This window comes from Megalobrama amblycephala, linkage group LG14 (genome assembly GCF_018812025.1).
Source record: "Megalobrama amblycephala isolate DHTTF-2021 linkage group LG14, ASM1881202v1, whole genome shotgun sequence".
NCBI classification, from domain to species: domain Eukaryota; kingdom Metazoa; phylum Chordata; class Actinopteri; order Cypriniformes; family Xenocyprididae; genus Megalobrama; species Megalobrama amblycephala.
In genome coordinates, this window is record NC_063057.1 from 20,680,052 (window position 1) to 20,693,878 (window position 13,827).

A 13,827-nucleotide genomic window follows, 5' to 3' on the forward strand; every position below is an offset into this window, starting at 1 on the left:
AAATAATCCATGGGGTATTTTGAGCTGAAACTTCACAGACACATTCTGGGGACACCTTAGACTTATATTACATCTTATGAAATAGGGTTCTAGGGCACCTTTAATACTTTTAATTTACGTATTTCTTTGAGTGCAGAAAATACAAGTGATGGTGAGGTTCGGTGAGATGAAATCTGCTTGTCACGTCAATAACTGCTACAAGTGCTTCATGGGCATCTTAAAAGCTGCAAGAGTGCAAATAAAGACATTTGTTTTTTATACACAACTAATATAGCATGCTAATATTAGCTAGAAAACCAAGAAAACCTTAAGCGACAGAGATAATGTTAAATTCTTAGGGCATTTTACACAATACGTTGGGATCGTGAGCTCAGTTAGTTTTCAATGAGAGAGAGATAAACGTGTCATTGATTACTTAGAAGCGATTCTACTCACAATAAAGTGAACAAAAGAAACCATAAAGCTTATCAAAATGAGTTCCCACCACCGAAATCGTGCAGCAGTGGTGCGGCTCAAACCGCCATTCATGAGGAAGTTTTTCGGTGAACACGTATATGTGTAAAATGCCCCTCGACTACTGTCTACAAATTATGCCAAAAGACATTTTAAAATGCCTTTAATGCCAAATACAGACATTTTTCTTACCTCCAAGGAAGGAAGATATCCACCGATGATGAAAAGTTGAAGCGGGAGGAAACTTGCTTGTGAGAAGAATAACGGCTCACAAAGTGACGCAAGCAGCAATGTGATTGGATGATAATTGACACATATTGTATGGACACGCCATGTTGATTTTTTTTATTTTCCATTTTTAACACAAGAATGCTTAGTTTTGTTGTGTTCTTAATGCATTGTGTTGTGCTGCTAAAGCTTGTTTGGTGTAGACACAGCGTGACAGTCTAATCAAACTAATTGGACTAATAATATTAAGTAATGATTAGCTCTACACAGAGTAATAAACTGCACAACTGTCACGCTCCACCTCAGGCAGTATGAGGATTTCTAATTTCACACCAGACACTGTTAGTGGACAGAAATACAATTTAACACACTAAGAGCTGCCTGAAGAGGTGCAAACAATATAGATAGACACAGACAGATTTTGTGCAGCTGAAGCGGGACAGTGGATTTCTTAGGGGACTGGTCCAATGTCGCCCAATACACAGGACAGAGACAGCCAAAGGGAACTCTAGCCATTCACATACACAAGATGAAAGACTTTCTCAAAGTCCTTCTGAGAGATATGATCTGTTTATGAAGGACACGCACCTTGTCACTGTTCTTGTATTTCTCCCAGCTTTTCAACATTTTCAGCCATTTTGTCGTTCTCTCCACTTCCAGATGTTTTTGCTAAACAGACAAAATGCAAACATGTATTACAATAAATAAAAAAAAGACAAACAATACCTTAATGTTTAATCTAAGACAACACTAAGAGGACTTCAATGAAAATGGATTTCAGTGAGATCTAAAAAGTAGTACTAATATAACAGCATTATTAAAATTTAGGAGGCCAAAATACACCAGAGACATTTCAAATGTTTTCTCTACTTTTTCTTCTACAAGAACGTAATGGCCTCGGAGGAAACAATGTTCCTCTGTTTCTCCAATTTAGAGCTCATTATCGCTTTATAAACCTGACACTTTAAGTGCTTTTTGCATGATAAATGTGTGATAAAGAAATCAAATTTTGAATCTGAATCACTTGTCGGAATCATTTTTACATTTACTTTTAACCAACTGGTGAAGGGGATTTTTAGTGGATGTATGAAGTCCATTCCCCTCTAATTCACAAAGGTGCCCTAGCTTTCTTTAAAATTAATGGCACTTGATTTTATATTTTGTTTCTGTCAGGACCACTATCGTCAAATATGACTGATAATTGCATAGAGTTTGTATTGGCCGTATGGTTCTGTTCTGGGCAAGAACTCCCTGTGCATCCATGTAGCCTAGCATGGATAACCCCCCTTATAATACTGAGGAGCTTATATATTACATTTTTATAGGTACACGTAAGTCACCTGGGAGTCAGCTGATGCGAGCTTGACTGACGTGACCTGCCAAAACTGATGCTAACGCTTGATTTTCTAATCGAACGACATTCCTATTAGGGGTTTAACGGTACATGTATTCGTCCCGAACCATCACGGTTCAGTGCATACAGTCAGAAGACGAATACAGTCAGTCACAGGTGATCCTCACTCCAATCCAGAAGGGGGCATGCGTGGTAATGCAACACTGTTTGCTAACTGGTACAACAGGAAAAAGCCCTTGAGAATAATATCTCATGTAGCATTACATTTACCTCAGGCAAGTCATTTAGTGTCCACAGCATGTCAGTTCACTAGAGAAATGAACTCTAGAGGGGAGCATTTCACTAAATATATGCACTATATTAGCTTATATATTCATTATATTTACTTTACCTGTTATTAATGTCTTAATTATTTCGTGTTTAAATAAATTTGTCATGAAATCAAGTTATAACAGTAATTGCATAAATGATTATATTTTAATAATGAATTGCAGTAAAAAAATAAATAAATTGAAAAATAATTTTATTTTTATGTGCAATTTACATGTTTTTTATTTGTTTGTTTTTTGTTTTGGGGAGGGGGGTTATCGGAGAGTTAATTATTAAATCTAAAAATAAACAGCAACTGAATTTAATAGTTTGGGCTCTGTTAATTGTTAACTTTAAATATTATAGTAATGTGCAAGAAAGGGCTTCCTTTATACAGTTCACAGTATTAGCTGAGATAGATCTTTTTATCCTTAAGAAAGTTAATTATAATTGAATAATTTAAAGAAAGAAACACAATTTGTTCAATGCATCACTGTTTAATAAAAAATAAGATAAAATAAGTAATTTTATGTTTAGTTGTCTCCCACTACTGTACCGAACCGTGACTTTAATACCGAGGTACGTCCAAACTGTCATGTTTGTGTACCATTACATCCCTAGTTCCTATATGTTATATGTTACATATTCTACAGCACTACACAGGAAATACAGTGATTTTTGAGTTACTATAGTGGGTATTTATTTTTAACTGTGATCAATTACAAAAAGGTTATCGGGAGTTGATATGGAAAATTATAACAAACTTGATTCATGTGGAATATAATTTATATGAGAAGGGGAATCATACTTGCATCCAAATGGCAATTAATCTACAAAAAACACAACCCAAACCCTGCAGAATTCAGTCAAATTTACTGCATGTTGATGTTTGTTCCATTACTTTATGTGTCTTAATAAAAGCCTATGCATTGCACACAATTGTGTTGATAAATAGGTTTTTAGTGCATTTAGAAGTATTTTCCTCATCCTCATCTTAGTTCTAGTTTTCACAGATGCAGAATGAATATATCAGGTTGGCTTTAAACTTATGTTTAACAGTTTTGGAGCCACAGATACAAACAGAGCACTGGACTCACCTTTTCTTCCACTATGTCATACATTGGAAGCTCATCCTCACTGTGAAAGACAAAAAACACCTTATTATAAAAGAAAGTTCACACAGTTGGACTAAACTCATTTTTCCTGATGAAACAAATCAAGTGTTTTAGTCAGACTACACTGCACTCTCAGATAGCCACTTTTCACATAACATGTTGGCCGCACAGGGACAGAAAACGCATCCATAAATCATAAACTGGTTTATGCTGCTGACGTCAAATCTTGGTTCCTAGCATGTATTACTGAAAAAGGAATTACTTTGTTCCACAGGAAGTGTACTCACTGGATAAATAAACATCACTATTTGGTAACGATGCCCCCATGACCCCCACCCCTGAAACTGTTCAAAGTGCAAGATCTTAGTCAGCTACACAAACAGGAAATGACTGTTTCCATGGCAGCCATTTTGGATCTGATCTGGGATGTTCATGAGGAAACCTGAGGAAGTTGTGACATGACATTATGGCTCTGTTCCAAACCCTAGAGAGCCTCCTTTCTGTCTACATAGGCAGCAAACTTTAAAGGGAGCACTGCGGCCAAAATAATTTACTTAGAGAGTTCTAACCTGTCACGAATTTGTAAGGTTAGTGAAAACCCAATCAGAATCAGTGTAATTATTGACTTGTTAATATGTTTTTTTAAACAAACATTGAGAGCTTTCGAAAAACTAAATAAAGCAAAAATAAAGTAAAACATAGCAAAAACAAAACAAAACTTAAAGCAAACCATAAAAAAACAGCAGAACAAAAGCGTAAGATACAGAGCAAACAGAGTGAAGAAACACAAAAGCAATCAAAAGACAACAACAACAAAAAACTTAAAATACAGAACAAACAGAAAATAAAACAAACAAAAACAAAATAACAAGCAAGCAAACAAAAACAAATAACAAAAAGAAAACCAAAACAAAATTGTAAGAAACACTGGCATGTATTGCTGAGCCAGGTCTATCTCTCAGTCTGCTTTTACTTCCTTGTACTTTTCCAGTTTTTTTCCACCCCTGCAATTATAGAGTCCTGATCTGCCAGACACATGTGGCACCCTATAAATATCGCATAGTGCACTGCTGTTTAAGGGGCCTGGGTAAGCCACAAACCTCCCTGCTAGGGCGAGAAGAGAGGAGAAACACGAAGACAGGAGAGGCCAAAGGAGCAGACAAACATCAAGATAAGAGGGCTTCAGTGAGCGCTTTGACTCTGCTGGGTTTCTCCTGTACCTGCATCTCCTCACTCAAGTGTAAGATCTCACAGAACAGAAAAATGCACATTTCTTACTGCAAGAATCCGAAGCGGTCCACCGCTTTATACAGATCAAAATTGGTCTCCTCCCACGGCTCCACCTCCGCACTTTCTTTACCCTGAAAGCACAAATAACACAAAGATCAGTTGAGACATAGTTTTAGTGTGTATGTGTGTGTGTGCGGAGTTGCTGAAGGCTTGAGATCTCAAAGAGTTTGGCTCCACTGATCTGTGAATTTGCTGTTCATACATATTTAAGGCAGGTAATGAGGGGTGGGCAGAATGTGGACAGGTTCAGTACGCCACAAATAAACAATACAAAGAGCAGAAATAAAGAGAGAGGCACCTGGGGCAGAAACAGATCATTCTTGGGTAAGAACAGTGTGTTTACAAAAGGAGAGAGACAACTGGTCTGTGTTCTGACCACACATACACACTACATTTTTTTTCTAAACTTTGTAAACTTTCGTAAAGTAAATTTGTGCAGTTAATTCAGGGCCGCTTAACATAGAGACTTCATTTACATTTTTTTTTTTCTTTTTTTTGTAGATATTTTCAGTCTTTGGGGAGCAGGAAATAAAAAAATCCTGTAGAGGAGCTGGTATGAATTGATTACCGAACACTTTGAGCGAGGATGGAAATCTCTTATGCTCCACTACACTCTCAGTTCCAGTCTATGGCTTTTTATAGAGCCATTTTCATCCGCCTCAGAAAAAAAAAAAAAAAAAAAGAACGAATTGACCTGCAGATTCAGAGCATTCTTGCCAATCATAAGCTGATAATTATTTTGATATTATAACAGATAACCGACAAATGGCCAATATTAAAATTGTAATAAAACACACACACACACACACACACACACACACACACTATATATATATATATATATACACATATATACAGTACAGTCCAAAAGTTTGGAACCACTAAGATTTTTAATGTTTTTAAAAGAAGTTTCGTCTGCTCACCAAGGCTACATTTATTTAATTAAAAATACAGTAAAAAACAGTAATATTGTGAAATATTATTACAATTTAAAATAACTGTGTACTATTTAAATATATTTGACAAAGTAATTTATTCCTGTGATGCAAAGCTGAATTTTCAGCATTGTTACTCCAGTCTTCAGTGTCACATGATCCTTCAGAAATCATTCTAATATGCTGATTTGCTGCTCAATAAACATTTATGATTATTTTCAATGTTGAAAACAGTTGTGTACAGTTTTTTTTCAGGATTCCTTGATGAATAGAAAGTTCAAAAGAACAGCATTTATCTGAAATACAAAGCTTCTGTAGCATTATACACTACCGTTCAAAAGTTTGGGGTCAGTAAGAATTTTTATTTTTATTTTTTTGAAAAGAAATTAAAGAAATGAATACTTTTATTCAGCAAGGATGCATTAAATCAATCAAAAGTGGCAGTAAAGACATTTATAATGTCACAAAAGATTAGATTTCAGATAAACACTGTTCTTTTGAACTTTCTATTCATCAAATAATCCTGAAAAAAAATATTGTACACAAATATTTTGTACAATTGTACACATTAAATGTTTCTTGAGCAGCAGATCAGCATATTAGAATGATTTCCGAAGGATCATGTGACACTGAAGACTGGAGTAATGATGCTGAAAATTCAGCTTTGCCATCACAGGAATAAATTACTTTGTGAAATATATTCAAATAGAAAACAGTTATTTTAAATTGTAATAATATTTCACAATATTACTGTTTTTACTGTATTTTTAATTAAATAAATGTAGCCTTGGTGAGCAGACGAAACTTCTTTTAAAAACATTAAAAATCTTAGTGGTTCCAAACTTTTGGACTGTACTGTATATATATATATATATATATATATATATATATATATATATATATATATATATATATATATATATATATATATATATATATATATATATATATATAGGTAATTGACGAATAAGGTTTTTAAATAAAAAAAAAAAAAAAAAAAAAAGGAAATATAATTAATTTTGAAGTTTTATTAAGTGTTAACAATGAGATTTTTTGCAAGATGGACAAAAGACAAAATTTGTCACCAAAAAAGTCATTCGGTTTAACCAAAATTTAGGTTTTACTGAAGGACACTTATGGTTATGCCGAATGACGATATTTTCAAACAATGCTAACAGGCTGATATCTAGCTAGCTAGTTAGCTTGATAGCTAGCTAGCAAAATGACAATCAAACATTTTATATTTAGTACAAGTTTTTAAAATATTACAACATTTTCCATGTTTTATAGCGGTTGACCGGATGTTTCGAGACATGCGTATGAGTGAAAACATGAATTTTTCAAATGGTTAAAAGAGAGTTAGTTACTTTGCTTTATGATCATGTGGTCCTTTGCAGGTGTCTGAATGATGTCATATCCTGTCAGGTGATACTGACCGCATGACTTGATCCAAAATGGTCCCTTTATATTGGTTACTCCGAATGACATCAATGAAATTAATTTTTCCGGCCATTCTTTATCATAACAAAGCAACGACTTCTACACATAATTTTAATACCATTTTGCACTGTTGATATATGATGTTTAAAAAAAAAAAAAAAAATATATATATATATATATATATATATATATATATATATATATATATATATATATATATATATATATATATATATATATATATATATATATATATATATATATATATAAGTTTGGTTATATAGTTAAATTAACTTAAATATTTTCAATTCTTGGTGTGTGCACTATGCAGTTTGACTAATGCGAAAAGGAAGGTTAAGCATGTTACCACCCGGCAAAATAATTGTATCCTAAAGGCCACTGAAACTGGCCAATGACAGTTCAGCTGTTCATATACTGTCAACTTATATCAACTGTCTATATATGGCAATTTGCAATTTGTGAACTTTGTCATTTTGGCAAGAAAATGGATGCAAATTCAAATGTGAAGCAAATGGGAAGATCTTAATAGATCTGGGAGGCCTGGAGAATAGTGAATAGAATGGGAGGAAGCAATTGGCAGGATTGAGAACAAGAGTGGGAGCGATAAAAAAGAAAGAAAGAAAAAAAATGAAAATCAGAGACAAAATATGATCTGGTACAGAAAGAAGCCATATCAAGGGCACACACACTCGTTTGTCACTGTCTCACCCTTTCATGTGTGTCACAGGCATAAATCTACAGTGGGATATGATAATCTGATAGCATGTCACAGTGACACGCATGGCTATGGGAAATATTTCAGCCTGCGACACACGCCAAGGGCACACATCCCTCCTCCACTGTTTTCTCTCATGTCTTTCCGCATCTATTCATCCCTCTAGACCTGCTACTCAAGAGAATGACCTCACAAGAACAATATTACAAGTTTACATTTGTATTTTATGATATTTGACTTAACATTTGACATTTAAACAATGAGTGACCATTAAATGACATCACTACCTGGCTCAGTGGCATTCACACTTCCCTTCTGTTACTTCCTTCTGAAATGTGACAACACTCAAAACTAGAGCCTAAACAATGAGTTCCGTAATATGCATATTATAGAGTCTGCAGCAGATGGCTCTAAAGATTTGGCTTTGGATGAGATGAATTTAGGACACATCTTCTCAGAGAGCGATTTATTAAGGAAACCTTAATTAATCCCCTTTAACACATCACTGTAAGGATCAATCAGTAGCTATTTTTCCATAGCAAATTTGAAATATCGCATAAAACATTTGAGTCGAAGAGAACAAAATCGTCACTTCCTTAAAAATTGGTGCTAAATATCACTAAGGAAGATGGAAGTTGCTGCAGTAGAAACCAATGTATATAATATTTTTCGTATATAATAAACTTGCGCCTCAGAGCGCACAGACGAACCACAAAAAACACTGTCATGTTATCTTGCATTCAGATGCCTGGTGTTTGGGAATTATACCGAAACACTTTAACGACAGACCTTGCTTGGGCATTACAGAATGACCAAAACAGCATTTCAGATGCTGTGCAACGAGATTGGCTGGTTGGTCCAGTTATGCCATTCCATTACAAAGTCACATGACTTTTTTGATGCGCATTGAGAAATTTATTCGGTAAAAGTGTTTCCATCGTGGTTTATGTGCATGTTTTTGTATTGCAGACTCAGTTGAGCGCATACGTTTTTTATGCACTTTTTTTTAGAATTTATGCGCATCTTGGCATTTCCATCCAGCATTTTTTTAATGCAATATCCCAAAATGCGCATAAAAATAGGTGGATGGAAACATAGCTAGTGAGTTGAACTCAATGAATCAGTGTGTGAACATCCTTCAGGCCGTTTTTATGAACTGGATCAGCACATTTATAAAACAAAAAAATCAGATTTATGGGAACCCTTTCTTCACAAATCAGACATCACAACTTCATGAGAGTTCACGAGAGATCTAGGGCAGATGTGAAGATTTTCATTGAATAACAACTAAAATTTCAGTCATTTCTCCATGTTGTATGGCTTCTGAAAAAATATAGTACATGAATCATTCGTGCACTACTTTTATGGTGTTTTGGTCATTCTGGAGCCAGTCCTCTTTTACAAACAAAACAAAACAAAACAAAACAAAACAAAACAAAACAAAACAAAACAAAACAAAACAAAACAAAACAAAAAACAAAACAAACACAACACAACACAACAAAACAAAACAAAACAAAACAAAACAAAACAAAACAAAACAAAACAAAAAACACACAACAACACAACAAAACACAACAAAACAAAACGGGTTTGGAACAACATTGAAGTGAATAAATGAGTAGTGCAAAAATGCAAGAATTCAGAGGGTAAAAATATTAAAAACTAACATTTCAAAGGGTAAAAAAATAATGAAAATGTAACAGAGTATATGTGTTTTGCTCTCTAGGTTGAGAGGAGAATCCCAGTGTAAGGGAGCTTATCACAATCCAATTAACAGACACGTTACGGAATTACAGCTCCCTAATGAGAGCTCAGATTACACTCAATTTAAACTATCAATTTACACACTGGCCATGCTTGAAAGATTTCATGAGAAAAATAATGAGACCTTACACAAGCTTTTAGTGAAAACATACATCACTCATAGAAAGGTGACAGGTGAAGTCATAATTTTCTTAATATTTATTACCACCTAATATTCTTAATATTTATTAGCACATAATCATTATTGCATTAAGATCTCATTTCACTTTTAAAGCCACTTCCTTCCATGTAAGTCACTGTACTTCACTAATATGATTGTATCTTCTGGAAGATACAATGCCAGATGTGAACTTAGGATAAAAGTTAGCCTCCCAACATAAGTGATATACATAGCAGCTGGTGAACAGGTGTTTCACATCATGCCTGTTAAATATTTTTGTACTTCTAGAGCGCTCTTTTGACCAATCAGCATCCGAGACCAGAATCTAGATCTATTTCATAATTGTTTACACAAAGATAATTCTCTGTGACATTCTAAATCAGGAAAGTAACAAACATGTTTGCTTAAATTTTCTAACATCAGACAGACAATGTTCAAAGTGTCACAGATGAGAATACAGAGAGTCTTCCAGATCAAACTGTGATGTGCCGTGTGCGGGTTGTGAACTATGATGTAAGGAGGTATCTGGTTGGATCAGAGTATGTGTTTGGTGTGCTTCTGGAAGTCTATTGGAGGGTATTTGGATGGTGAGTGAATGACAGCTGTTTTCTCTCACCTTGTCATATTTGGCGAGTATCTCAGCTCGCTCCTGTTCCAACTTCACTGCGGCATCCTGCTCTGAATTAGACGCTGGATTGAGAAACAGAAAAATAAACCAATTAGCTGCAATTTTCACTGTCCAGTATGTGAATCATCTCACTAATAAGCCTGGCTTACAGGAATTAAAAGAAAAGATGTTGGACCTCTTGGCCACACACACACACAAACAAACACACACACATTCTCTCTTTTCTATCAGCTAGAGCATAGCAACAAGTGGCTGTTCAAATAGGTCTGAGCCAGTATGTGGCTCTCAAGGGCAAACTGCGTCATTCACACTTAAAGCAAACAACATGGCTCTGCTTTTATAGGAAGGTTCCGGATTCAATGCAAGCTCTATGGACAGCACATTTGTATTATGCACAGAAAACAAATGTAGATATGTCCCTCAGTTAGTAAAACCATGCAAAATCAGGCTGAGTTTAAACAAATTTAATTCAATGCTGTCTGTCAGACATTCTACTGTTTCACTGCTTTAGAAAACTTCCCACAGTAAAAAGATGCAAAGAAGTGGAAAGGGGAAGAAAATAATGATTTAAAATGCTTCCCATAAAAATAAGAGATCAAGTGTGAGACATAATTGAGGATTTATGGAGAGTCCAGTGGGGGAAAAAAAAAAGACATCATCGGATTTTGTTCATTAAATTGACAGATCGTAAGTCTTTTTACTTTGTGTGAGAAGTAAAATAATAAAAAGGTAATAAAAAAAAAAAAAAAGAAAAAGGCAAGAATATGCAACCCAGCATTTGTTAAGATTAAAAGAGCTACATTCAAAGTCACATAAAAAAAAAAAAAACAATGTTACAATATTTACTGATAGATAAAAATAGAGCATGATGTAAAAAACCCAGTCCAAAGTGAAGGATAATCATTATTTGCAGTGCAATCTCTGTGTTTACAGAAACATGAATAAAAATAGCAAGCCACAGGATGTAAATATTATACGTTAATGTGATTTTAGTATAATAAGCCAGTCTGTGCAAACATCCAATCTTTCAACTCCTGTCATGACCATGCAAACCCTGTAAACCTAGCCCTGTAACTTTTTTTTTTTTTTATACTAAAAGGGTATTTGATATAATTATCTGCAAAGAACTGTCAAATAACCAGAAGTGCAGAACAGTTGTCATATAACTAAAAGGACGACGAAAGCCTTGAAAATTGAAGAAATTAAATTTGTGTCATCATTTACCCTCATGTTGTTCCAAACCTATATGACTTTTTCTCTACTGCAGAACACAAATTAAGATACTTTGATTTGTTTTTCTTCATAAAAATGAAAGTCAATGGCCAACAAAGCTGCTTTTTTTGCCAACATTATTCAAAATATATTTATTGAAATGCACAGAAGAAGCCCTATATGTTTGGAACAACTTAAGGTTGGGTAAAAGATGACAGAAATGTCATTTTTGGGTAAACTATCCCTTGAATAACCCACATTAGTATGGAAAAATATAAATGCTTTTCTTTTTTTTTTCAAAAACACATGCATCACATTTCTGCTTTTACACTCTCCAGAACATATTGTCCCAAAGAATTCCAAAGATACTGAATTGTACTTGCACTAAAAGCATTCAACTAAAAGCAATTGTGTTTATTTTTACAAATTGAGGGACAAGTTCAAGTGATTTTCTGTGTTTTTGACAGCATGTTACAGAAGCTGATGACAGAGCTTAACTTGTATCGAACCTATGGACTTTCCCACAAAAGCAGCACAGAATGAGAACCAGAGTAAGATAAGAGAATAGTGTGTGTTTGAGGGCAATAAAGCACTCTTCTGGATCCCAGCCTGGACTTTGATGTTGTCTATAAAGTGTGTAGACACACAATCAAATGGAAACATTCTCCCATGAAGAGTTCTGCTGTGGGGCTGTTGATATAGGACTGGGTTTTCAGTGTATTCAATGTATCCTGCTGCTGGTGAACAAACGTCTATTTTTCACATGCAGCCAGCCAATGAAATTACAGCCAATCACATGGAGTGGCCAATCATTTCCTCTCCAGGAATTAGGTTAATGCTGCCACTTCCTGTTTGGCTTGCTTCCCTTTCTGAGTGTATTTTGCAGGCAACACTTACTTACACAGGCTTCCACCAGCTTTCAGCCTTTGGGTCAAAGCCAGAGAGATTCTAAGTGTGGAATGAATAGGCTTTTAAAGCCAACGGAATTTTTATGGAAGGATGGTTTGTTTGTGTGTGAGTGTGTGTATTTAACAGATGCAAATAAGCAGATGAGATGTGATGAGACAAAAAGAGATAACACGGGACAAGAAAATTAGATTAGACAACAAGTTAATGTTAGAATAGATGAAGAGACTAGATGAGAAGAGGTGAGAATACACAAGGCAAGACGAGACAAGACATTATAAGAAGAGAAAGACAAAATAAGAGGAGATGAGATTATATGAGAGGGATGAAAAAATATGAGAAAACAAGAACCTATTGAGGAGATGAGATGAGAGAAGGAGAGAGTATCTGAAATGATAGAAAAGATGTATGTGAGAAGAGATGAGACAAGTATGTGAAAGATGAGACAAGAAGAGAACAGAAGAGAAGAAATGAGACAAGATGAGAAGATACAAGACGAGATTATGAGAGTGAAGAAAGCATGTAATAGAAATGTGTGACGAGAAAAGAACAGTAAAGACAAGTAGAGACAAGACAGTGAGAAATGAGCCAAGATGAGAAAGGATGAGTATAGCAGCGTTTCCACCGCAGGAACTTTCCCCAAGAACGAGGGACTTTGGGGTGGCACTCGGTGTGTTTCGGCCGTCTAAATGAAGTTGCAGGTAAAAATTTCCCCCTTAGAAAAGTCCCTGCTCACAAGGTAGTACTTTTCCAAAGTTGAGGATCTTTCAGGAGTGGGACTTGGGCACTGAACATGCTGATTGGTTGAGTTCATGCAGCATTTTGATTGGTTGATTCGACGCAGCATTTATTTCAACCCCCATTTTTAAAAGTCTGTTGCGGTAGTAAGAGTTTGCTAATTCGCACAGTCCTACGTCACCGGACTAATGTTCACGGTGCTTTAGACCACGATGGAAACGCGGACAGCAACAGGTCTGGGGAAAAAACAAGTTCCTGGAACAAATTGTTCTGGGTAATTTCAGCGGAACCGCAGCTTATGTGAGAAATGAAGAGCATACAAGAAAAAAGACAAATAAAAGTATGTGTAAGAAAAGAAAATGTACTTTGTGAGAGAAGAGACAAAACGAGAAGAGATAAAATATGAAAAAAGAAAGCATGTATGAGGAGACAGAATATGAAATAAGACAAATGACAAGAAAAGATGTATGTGAGAAAAGAAACACGACAAGACACAAGAGGAAAACAGAAGAGATGATACAAGTAGATGCAAGACAAGAAAAGATGGGATGATACA

General features: G+C 35.1%; 1 protein-coding gene across 3 annotated transcripts in view; it reads right to left on the bottom strand.

Annotated features, from left to right (window-relative positions):
• usp6nl (USP6 N-terminal like) overlaps window positions 1-13,827 on the bottom strand; it is a 74,615-nt gene that overhangs the window by 22,056 nt on the left and 38,732 nt on the right. For all 3 annotated transcript variants that reach the window (XM_048157461.1, XM_048157459.1, XM_048157460.1), the window contains 4 exons: window positions 10,404-10,477; window positions 4,738-4,820; window positions 3,442-3,481; window positions 1,270-1,350 (listed from right to left, as the gene is read on the bottom strand). In XM_048157461.1, the coding sequence (XP_048013418.1) occupies window positions 1,270-1,350; window positions 3,442-3,481; window positions 4,738-4,820; window positions 10,404-10,477 (278 nt within the window). The remainder of the gene's footprint in view (window positions 1-1,269; window positions 1,351-3,441; window positions 3,482-4,737; window positions 4,821-10,403; window positions 10,478-13,827) is intronic.